This window comes from Momordica charantia (assembly GCF_013281855.1).
Source record: "Momordica charantia cultivar OHB3-1 chromosome 8 unlocalized genomic scaffold, Mcharantia_2.0 BLBB01000008.1, whole genome shotgun sequence".
NCBI classification, from domain to species: domain Eukaryota; kingdom Viridiplantae; phylum Streptophyta; class Magnoliopsida; order Cucurbitales; family Cucurbitaceae; genus Momordica; species Momordica charantia.
In genome coordinates, this window is record NW_028275166.1 from 24,929,817 (window position 1) to 24,941,232 (window position 11,416).

Sequence of the window (11,416 nt, forward strand, 5' to 3'; positions counted from 1 at the left end):
TTTAATGATGAAATAAATAAATAAGTTAATCAAATAATTCGAATTCAACTTAATTTGTATTTGAAAAAAAAATAGTATTTTAGTAATGGCTCATATATCTCTCTATCTTTTATCTCGCACCATATTTCCATGGATGACATTATAATCACATAGAGAATCGAGAGAGAAAAACATGCAAAAATAAATAGTAAAAGTTTCGAGAAATTATACACATCATGGGATTTAGGTTGTTAATTGTAGAAATCATTATTTCTACTTCATTTTTCCCATAATCACAAGTACCGCTAGCATACTTGTATCAATTTAAAAACCACATTATTATTTATTTAGGAACAATTTTACCTGTCACAACTCACAACCTACAATAATGAAAAAGTCTATCACAATTTTTTCTTTTCAATTTTGTAATATCAATTACATTAATGTGATATTAAAATCAAATTTTAATTTTAAACACTATAATATCTTGTATCTTACTTAATCTTATTTTTCAATTATCTCTTCTATTCTTTTTCCCCATTTGTTTTCCTTCTTCGTAACTCGTCTCCTCTAATTTGTTATTTTTGGCCAATCGAAACACAGTAAAACAAATACTCTCAACCAAAAAATCAGATGAATTTCCATCCGATATAGTGTTGAACTAAAAAATATAATCACTTTTATTCGAAATTTCATCATTGTATATTTAATTGGTTAATCTATAAAAATACACACACAACTCAAATAAAAAATTATTCAATATATAATAGTGCAATGCGTGATGAAATTTATTTTTAATTTATTTATCATGTATATGTGAAGTATAGAGTTATTAGTTATTAATTTTGTATGACCAAACACTTCTACGCTCCAACCTACCTAATTCAAAGTAATTAATTGTTTAATATGAATTTAGGTATCCAATAAATCATGGATCAATGAGGAGATGAGAATAGAGAGAAAATGATACAGAAATTAACTTTGTTAATAATTGTGAGCTTTGTGATATGACTTAAAAATTAAAAAATAAAATAAAGAAATAAAAAGTCAAATTTACATGGTCAAATAAAAGTCAATAAAACAACAATATATTTGAATATGGATTGATTATACTTACTAACAAAGCTTAACTAGAATAAACCTTTTATACCTGATTTTTTTCACTAAGTGACAAATTCAACGTATCAATGCAACCAACATCAATTGACTTGACATAAAGATTACACAAAAACAAGTTTGATAAGTTGAAAACTTAAAAAATACTATACAATAAAGTGTCATTGTAGGTTAAAAGACACATATTTATCACTAAATTAAGGCAATTTCAATAAAATGCTACAAATTAAAAGGATGACTTTTATTCATAATCATTTAGTTACAATCTCTTTTTTGTCATGGACATCAATTGTCATCTTTCTAATTCTTTATGGATGATATCTACGTCGACTCATTTTAAATCTTTTTTTTTAAACAACGAAACATTGCATTAAATAAAAATAATATCACTAAGGGTTATATATGAATAGTGGTGACACATCACCGTCATAATCCATCAAGGAAAACAATTGTCCCAAAGGACGTAAAAACGATCAGAAATGACACACTTGTCCAATAAAACAGCTTGTATATTCAAAGAATTAGGAATAAAAATAAATTTTAGCTTATTGAGCACTTTCTCAAAAGTCGTCGGGGGAGAATCCTCAATTAATTAAGGTATATTGTCAATTAATGCACCACTATTCACAATTGGAAGATAAATAATTACATCAAAAGTTGTCTTATTCTCCACCGTGACAGGTAAGGAAGGATTAGGCAAATTCCCTAAATCATGCTGGTCATAAATCTTAATACAATTAAGACCGATAGCCTCCCATATTCCGAAATGGTGTTTGCACCGATTGCCGCTGCACCTTCGTCATTGCCCACTTGCTGCTTCGTCTTCCTTGCCCTTGAACCATGGAAGTTCTCTTTAACTAAGATGAACCAGAGATGAAGGGTCATCCCAAGAGATTGCAGGCGAGTGCCCTCTCCAATTCTGTGCATGATAACTCTTCAAAGTACCCAAATGACTAAGCCAATGACCATACATAACAATGTTGGTTTTGATTTTGTTAGCCACAACAACATGGTCAACATCCAACGGGGAGATTCCCAACACCCGACCATCGTCTACTGTCACATAAACTAGAGAAGAAGAGAGATCATCCATGAAAATTGCCTCCACAACAGTAAAAGAGGTCTCTATTATATTTAGATCCATACTATTTACTTCTAGAAAAAACCATGGAAGAATTGGAAAAAAGCAGAGAGAAAAAACCCTATGAAAAAGCTCAGTCAGAAAATTGAGAGAAAACATACACCTTTCACAAGGAGGAGAAATAGATGAGGGGAGTACGCCTCTAGCCATCCCCTCTCCCTTCTTTTTAGAGAGGATTGGGCGGGTGAGAGGGGACTTGGGAGGAGGAGGAAGAAAGATTTATATATGCTAAAATCTTAGTGACTGTAATTGATATTTCATCATTTTAAATCTTATAGTCAGTTGTAGTAGGACAGATAAGTATTATAATATAAAATTACGATCTAGTGTAGTCATTATGAGATTTTATGGGGATCGTGTGGTGTGATTACAATAATATAGTACATTACGAGTTATGTTACCACACATACATATCATTTTGTCACTCACTACTCCAAAACATAAAGTTTTCAATCCAACTTTAGTTTACTAGGATAACTCATCTATGTCTTCCCTAATATAACTATAATCTCGATTAAAATTCGAGGGGAGAGAGAAAGTAGGAAAGAGAGTAAAAATATATTTAATTTTTTTTTTAAAGTTTGAAGATTTAATTCGAGAAAGTTTGGAGAATCTAATTTTTACAATTAATACTGTAACTGTAACAACTATCATTATGAGAGTCCATACAATTTAAAAAAAAAAAACTCACTAAAGAAGTCACATTTATTAGCTTCTAGAAACTTCTCCTTCTATGCTAACGAGGACAAATACTCATTTCTCACCATTCTTGTGGAGAGGAGTCAAATGTCAATAGCCCAAATCAGAGGGGCATACAAGGAAATTTGCCAATATTCATCAAGCCCAATACTCTTCGGTTCAAACCCTATCGGAGAAGAGAGTAGCTGGTTTCCTTCCGCGGCAGTTCTAACCATAACCACAGCGCACCTCCCTCTTCGGCGGCAGCCGCCTCCGCCAGCTTCTTCACTCCGGCCACAAGGTATTCATCAGCTTCTTCACTCCGCATCGTCAGCTTCTACATTCCGGTCTCGATTACTTCCTTTTCGCTTTTCTCATCTCCTTCGTTTTTCTTTCCTTCTTCTGATTCCTGCTCCTCCTTCACGTTTTCCCTGAATTTGTTTTCGCTTTCAGCAACAATCTCTCGCTAATTGGCTCTTCTTTTTCTCTTCACCTCCACTCTCCCTTCATTGTCCTGGCGTTTTCTTTTCGATTATTGTTAGTATCTCTATCTCTCTCGAACAAACCCTTTTCTTCGCCCTATCGTTGTTCTTTGTATGTTTTCATTTTTACGTCAATCCTTTTCAGTTCACAATTCACAGTAGCTGACTTATTGGATGCTTCGACATTGCATTTAAAAAACAAATTATTTACAAATTTTTGCTGTATGTGGTTTTGTTTGCTTATTTAAGTGCGCAACCCCTTTATTTCGGCGGCTAAAAGGAGCTGTGGCGTTGGTGTGTGGGTTGTGTTTAAAACATTGCGCATTGAATTGTTCTTGGGAGTTAACTGGGTACCTTATATCCAAACCTGAATGTTTGAATTAGGACAGGGGTGATTGCATAATGGGAGACCCAGTGAGTTTTTCTTTTCCTGGTTCTGTTCATCATCTCAAAAAGAAGGTCCTGTGAGCTTTTACGTGCATATAAAACTACTTACGAGTGCTATGAATGGCACTTCCTCGAATATGGGATGTAATTAACATACACCAAACGTTTCTAAGATCTCGCAAAGTATAGTACAGTTTCTTTTTTCCCCATCTACTAGGTGTTAATATTTTTTCCAATTGAGGAATTTTTTGGCCTGCAATGGACCTTTTTCTCTATCTGGGATACGCTTAACTAGCCTGCTGCCAATTTTCTGGACATTGATTAGTGGAGGCTTCTGGTTACAAATGCAGGAGCTCAACTGAATTTGCACCTTTTGTGATGGCGAATTCACCAGATGTGGATGCAGATGACGACTTCAGTGAACTCTACAAGGAGTATACTGGTCCCCCTAGATCGACCTCTGTCACTGCACAAGAGAAGACAAAAACAACTAAAAGGTCTCATGCAGGTTCTGATGAGGAGGATGAACCTCGTGATCCCAATGCTGTGCCAACTGATTTTACCAGCCGAGAAGCCAAGGTTTGGGAGGCCAAGTCAAAAGCTACAGAGAGGAATTGGAAAAAGAGAAAAGAGGAAGAAATGATCTGCAAAATATGTGGAGAGTCGGGCCATTTTACTCAGGTATTATTACTTCTATAAATGCTTTATTAGTTTCATTAAGTTATTGCACATCGATTTTTCACGACTAGAGAGATGTGAGTTATGTTGTATAATCCACTTGTGATAAGTAGTCTTTGTACTCATTTGGAACATGGGGATAAATCTTTTTGAGGGGGAGGTTATGTTAGCACCAGACTACGGCCTTTTAGCATCCTATGTGACATTTGAAATTCCCTCCAGCATGTTTAAACATTGTTAAGCTCATGTTAGTACCATTTTTTTTTTCTTTTTTTAGTAAGAAACCAAATTTAAGGGCGTATAAAAAAACAAGCCCAAGAAAAGGGGACTGACCTATAAGAAGGGGTTGCAATCCAAAAGGATTACACCTAGCTGATAATTACAAATAACCTTCGAGACCGACACGCACAGAGAGGAATTAATTCTAACAATCTCCCAAACTTTCTCCCAAGATCTCTCAACCTCAAAAAAATTCTGCTATTCCTATCAAGCCAAACACCCAAAAAATAGCCAAATTATGCTAATGTCAGTATTTTTTTGATTTTGTTCTTTCATCTATAGTCTTCTTTCAGGTATAACTGTAATTGTTTTGTGTAGAACTTTTTGCTACGTGTTAGGGTTCAGACTTGAATAGAAAAGTTGTTATTCAATTGCTTGCTAGTTGCTATATAATCCTTAGGCAATTGAGAGACTTGAATCTCTCCTTAGTTATCCACTACTATCTATATTTGTTCTCCTGCCGGCTCTCTTTCGTTCCTTCCTAACTAAATGAACTTAACATATAAACTCTCTTGTATGTAATTATAGAACTGTCCTGTTATCCACCAACCAACATCACTTGGTAATGCTTGCTGCCCCTACCTAGACTAAGTGAAATGTATGGGCGATTCAGATGATGAATCAATAGTCACTGCCCAGACCTTCACCTTATCTTGAGTCTCATGCAAGAGATTGCTGATTCACAACTATGAAGGGTCAAGCTCAAGTAGCCTTATGCTGTTTAAGCCGCACCCCTAAATTAGCACTTTTGTCCCACTTGGAAGTCCCATCCTATTGAGGCTGTATGTCCAACATTGCAAAAAGCTCAACTTAAAATTCCAAATTGGGAGTCAATATTCGAGGCCATGCAATAAAAAGGTTTAATTTGTATTCACATCAATGATGCTACTTGGAAAGAAATTTTAGAACTTATTTACAAAATCTTTGTAGAGGTTTCAAACATTTTTTTTAGAGAGTATCTAAGGTGCAGAAAAATTATCTTCATCGAAGATTTCTTATTTCCAAAAGGGAATTTTTAAAGCATCACTAGCTCTTGTGACTCTTAAATTCTTTTGTATTATTTTTGGTAATGATTAGGTTGTGTTTCCATGACGATTTACATGCAATTTTTGAAGTATTGAGAAGAGTCATAAATGAATTGTACTGTTAATCCTTTTCATGTTGATAAAGTCTTATTTAGATGTGTTGTTGGAGAGGAAGTAAATTTATTTTGAAAATATGTGGTTGGGCTTTTGTGGGAGGTTTTTGTGTTAAATTTGAAATATGGAAGGACCAAATTCATGGGAGATCGAGAAGGGGGTGAGAGGAGAGAGATTACAAGTATTATGGACTAGGGAGATAGCAAGTGAGAGAGAGGCTACATACAATAAAACCTCCTCAAGCATTGCCTATAAATTCAAAGGTTAAATCTCATTCTCCCTCTCACATGCATGCATGCACATATACATATTGATACATGCGTGTGGGTCCATGCATGCGAGGGAGAGGCAATAGTAGTATTTACTGATTTGTTTTGTAGAAAGATAGTTTTCTTACGATAAGTAGACCTATGATGCTCGCTTATTTGAATTAGAATCTGATAGAACCTCGATTCTATTATTTATGAACAGAGAGGACTTACAAATCAAGGGAGTATTCGAATCTGATAGAACCTCACCCAATATCATCAGCTATTGCCCTCCTTTCCCTCTCTTTCTAGAATAAACCTTTCTAATGGGAGGCCATCAGAATCATAACCCTTTCTTCACATGAACAATTCTAGTGGATTGTCTATTTATGCTTTGAAATTTTTGTTTATGTGTAGGGATGCCCCTCTACTTTGGGATCAAATCGTAAATCTCAAGATTTTTTTGAAAGGATACCAGCCAGGGATAAACACGTGAGAGCAGTTTTCACTGATAAAGTAGTACAGAAAATTGAAAAGGATATTGGTTGTAAGATCAAGATCGATGAGAAATTCATAATTGTTAGTGGCAAGGACAGGTTAATTTTGTTAAAGGGAGTGGATGCTGTGCACAAGGTGATTAAGGAGGAAGGTGATCAAAAGGGTTCTTCTAGTTCTCACATGAGTAGATCCAGGTCACCTGAGCGAAGCCCAGTTGGCTCAAGATCACAACGTTCTGAAGTCCATAGATCACATTCTGGTCCTACAAATGCATCACAATTTCAACCTAGGTTTAGCAGACGGGAGAAGGTTGTTGAAAACCGTGTTCGTGATGATCTGCAGAAATATCCAAGGGGTTCGCTACAAGGTAGGAAAAGCATAGGATATGTTTACGGCATCAATAGAAAGCTGGTAATTCTATGTTGTAGCTTGTAGCTATCTTCGATTTCTCAATTTTTTGTATGAGTTATTCTTTATACCTTCTTAATAATGTTATTTGTTGCTTATTATTTGTTTGCAGCACGAGGTAAGTTCTTCTGTTCAAGCTTATATATGCGACTCTGAAGTAATTTTCAGGGATAGGGTCTGAATTGGTCAGATTGTCTTCAAAACACTAAAATTTTATGAAAGGACATCCGGGTTGTTTTCCTCCTATGGTTTCTCTATATGATTTCACGATATGATCATGTTTAATTTAACCACAACATATGCTACCATAATCTAATTTTGACATTACTCCTCATCTATCATGAAGCTTACGGCAACGATAGAGCTAGAGGTCGTTCAAGCCACTCAAAGTCTCCAGCACATCCGCCGTATTCTGGCAGCTCGTTCAATTCATATGATAGTTATCAGAACAAGAGTGCATATGGTAGAACCGAAGGATGGGATAATGAGAGAAGAGGATCTGATTTGCAATCTAGTCGTCAATTTGAGTACCCAGCTTTTCCCCAGTCTCTTGAAGAATTGGAGATGGAGTATAAAAGGGAAGCAACTGAACTTGGAAAGATTCGTGATAAAGAAGAAGATGAAGAAAACTATAAACACCGTGAGGTATGGATCTCCTATCATTGCAATCGTACATCAAATGGCACCTGGTGTACTTTTCCATTTTGCTTTGTTGAGATTTTTTAACCATTTGGATATCATTTTGGATGTCTTTACACGACTGAAATTCGTACACTTCATTATTTTAATTTCAAGTTTGTACTTTTTACTTATGGGTCTTCTTAAAAGACTATAAGGGAGATGAGAGAGAACTACATGAAGAAATTGGCTCATTTGAGGGGTACGCATGCAAAACAGTGGGATGAATTTCTCCAACTTGATGCCCAAAGGCGTCAGCAACAAGTGCACCAGCAAATGGCCGCTTCAGGTTTTGCTGGTTATAAGCAGCATAACTATTCTGAATATGATGGTGGCTCAGTCAATTCTCATTACGATGGGGCTAATCTAGCCACCCTCGACTCAAGGAGCAAGTACCCAAACCATATGGAGAATTACCCTTCAAGGCCTCATGGTAATTTCGGGGAGTTTCAACGACAGAGGCGTGACGATTATGGGAATGCTTACAAACGATACTAATTTGTTAACCAGGAAGTGAGTTGGTAAGTGGTCTAACTCTTCCTTCAGCCAAGTTAAAAGGATTTTAGTTCTCTTTATCTTTTTGGTTGTCCGGATAACTGGAAATACATGATCTTGCCCAATTTCATTTTACCCCCATAGAAGGCGTGGACTTGAGACCATGTCCATTAGCAGGTTATTTTGGCGTCTTCCATGTGCAATTTTAATTTACAACCGAAAAGAAGATCTAGTTAGCTTTTAAGATATGGCGTTTAGTTGGTGGCTAGGATTTTTTTCTTTTTCCGCTTAGCCAGCATTAGCTTTAATTTCATTCCAAAATTTTCAGGATTCAGATCCATCTTGGGTAGGCATAATGCATGGAGAAGCCTCTAATCAAAGGTAAGTACTTATCTTACGGTCGACCGAGTAGATAAAAGATAAGAATGGTATGCATTCGTTGTAGCCTACTTCAAGTTGTTTTTCTCGTTATCTTTGATAGTTCAGCTGGTTCGGAACTTGTTGTAAAGAGCGGCACGGGATGTCATCTTGAATTTATTAGTAGATGAAGTTCTCATGAACGGTTGAGATTTTGAATTAGTTATGAATTGGTACCTTGGTATACTTTTCTTCCTGTTTTAACCTCACTTATTTTTGGGTTGCACCGGCACGACTGAATTCAGCAGCATGGCTATTATGTTTATAGACCAGTTATTACGACAATTCGTGGACGTGAAGCTATGGATGGTTTACGGGTTATTTATGTTTATAAATTGGTTCTTATGGCTATTCACAGGCATGGAAGCTGCCGATAATTTACTGGTTATTATGTTTATATACTTATCTGAAACTGAAGTTTCTTGTCCAGAATCCCACCATGAACATAATCAGGAAACAATAGGTATGTCTTGTTCCCAAGCTCTTGTTGTGATTCATGTCATTAGCTGGAAAAAGAGAGAGATTTCTTGGTTTTCAAATCTAAAAATATTATCAACTTTATTCCATCAAAACTGGTGAATTTAGAAAATGCTTCTTGAAAATTAGTCTTATGTAATGTAAGTTGCCCGCAGGAATTATTGTCAAATTTACAGTTTAAATTGCCAAAAACCAAATGACGAAATTTACTCCATTGTTGGAAAGGAACTTCCAACTCTTTTGCTCATTAAAATGTTGGGATCTGAGGCCTTTTATTTTGCCTCCATTAACCTTCTTCTGAAGTTGTAAATTATTCATAATGTTCCATCAAATTAAATTATTCCTCAATGGTGCCCTTGTAAAATCCTGGGAGAGACATGGCATTGCGGAATGATTCTATAGTCTCAGATTTTGCGAGCTTGAAAATTTGCATTAATTTCAATAAGTGCCATTTATCTCCAACGTGAATTAGAATTTCCCAACTCGTGTACTCAAATAAATAAATAAGTTTCAGTCAATATACAGAAGTTTTGAACATAAGATTTCTACTTTGATATCAAATTAAATCACCAATTAATTCCAAAGTGAATTTTAAACTAATAAATTATAATAAATTTAATTTTTTAAATCTAGTTGAGTCATCTACCAACTATATTAAATTTTTTATTTTGGTATAAGCGGAGTCGATTTTGATCCATTTCATAAACTTAAAAGATCAAATTGCAAGAATTCAGAATTTGAAAAGAAAATACTTCTGAAACTTTAGAGATTAATAAGGTAATTATTTCTTTTTAAATACACGCACGTACATTTTAGTAATATTACGAAATTATTTAAATTACTTTTTTTCTTCTTCCCATCATAATCAAAGTCAAGGGCCCATTCCTAAAAGCAATGCCATTGTTTTTGTTCAGCTTTTGATTGCAAAAAAGTGTTAACATAATGATAAAAGATAAATAAGAATTCGGTGTCGCGGCAAAAAAAAAAAAAAAAAAAACGAAAAGAAGTCCTCTTTGTTAATTTCAAAATGCTCATCACGTTGAAAATTACGAGAATATAAAAAATCCTTCGACATCCCCTCATATCAATGTAATATAAAAATGTTTTATTTTATATATAAATTTTTTAAATTTAGACTCAAAGGGTGGAATTTTTAATCCTCCACGTTTAGACCAACCTCCTATGTATCGTACCATTTTTTTTATCTCGAGAGGGGGTCTTCCTTATGGAAAAATCCATAGTAGGATTCAACAGTGTGGTGGTAAGCAGCAAGATTTTCTCTTGTTGACCGACTATAACAAGCTCGCGTAAAAGAAGGACATGTTTTTATTTTTATTTTGTTTAGTACAACGAGTGAGGGGGAGAGATCCAAACTCATAATCCTAAAGTATTCTTTTTTTTTTTTTGAGTTCAATGAAGAGTAAGGAGTTTAGTTTTCAATTTTATAGGGAGTGTCTTATATGTGAGTTTTTTTAAACAAACGAGAGAAACTTTTGAGTTAAAATACTGTTTTGGTCATTTTAGCATGTAATTTTAGTTTTTTTTGGTCTATTTTAAATTTTTAATCATTATACTTTTAAACATTCATTTTAACTCGTATATTTTTAAAATCTTATCATTTTGGTTCATTTAATTTTCTTTATTATCTCTTGTTTTCTTTCATAATTTTAGCATGATACTTCATCCAATAAATTTATTTATCTAATAAAAAATTTGTATTTAAAGGTGTCTTATTGTATATAAAATTTGAGTCAAAACTTTACAAATATGGATCAAAATGTTTACTTTTAAAAGTACATGGGCGTTTTGAAAGTCCGCGTAATAAAGTCGAACAAAAGTTGAAAAAGTACCTGGGTTAAAATGAATACTTTAAGAGTACATGGAAAAAAAAAGAAGTAAAGTCAAATTACAAGTTTAGTGATCGAACTTTCAAATTTATATCTAATAAGTTTCTAAACTTTCAATTATGAGTTTGTTATATCTCTAAAATTTTAATTTTGTATCAATAAGTAGTCGATCTATTGAATATATCTATTAAATACAAAATCGAAGAGCTAGAATTTTATTAGATAAAAACTCTAATTTTATATCAAATAAATCTGTTAGATTAAAAAATGTCAGAACTATTAAATACAAAATTAAAAATTTAAAGATTAAATACAAGAATTATTAAAAACAAACTTGATTCTCGAAAAGAAAAAAAAACCTTGAAATTTAACCTTTTTTTTTAAACGGATTGTGATTTATTTATTTATTTTTAATTAAAGAAAGTATGAGAATTGGCTAAAAAAAGGCAGTTATAAAAAATACATGACG

The 11,416-nt window shown here is 34.0% G+C and overlaps 1 protein-coding gene across 2 annotated transcripts; it reads left to right on the plus strand.

Annotated features, from left to right (window-relative positions):
- Nucleotides 1-3,045: 3,045 nt before the first annotated feature.
- On the plus strand, nt 3,046-8,809 carry LOC111023835 (Zinc knuckle (CCHC-type) family protein). Of its 2 annotated transcripts, XM_088128085.1 has the most exons (7): nt 3,046-3,215; nt 3,368-3,451; nt 4,134-4,464; nt 6,545-6,992; nt 7,380-7,678; nt 7,862-8,232; nt 8,535-8,809. In XM_088128085.1, the coding sequence occupies exons 3-6, from the start codon at nt 4,162-4,164 to the stop codon at nt 8,207-8,209; spliced, it is 1,398 nt and encodes a 465-aa protein (XP_087984211.1). In that variant the 5' UTR covers nt 3,046-3,215; nt 3,368-3,451; nt 4,134-4,161; the 3' UTR covers nt 8,210-8,232; nt 8,535-8,809. The 2 variants fall into 2 exon arrangements, with proteins under 2 accessions (XP_087984211.1, XP_022157006.1); XM_022301314.2 differs by lacking the exon at nt 3,368-3,451 and having other exon boundaries at nt 3,048-3,215.
- The last annotated feature ends 2,607 nt before the right edge of the window (nt 8,810-11,416 follow it).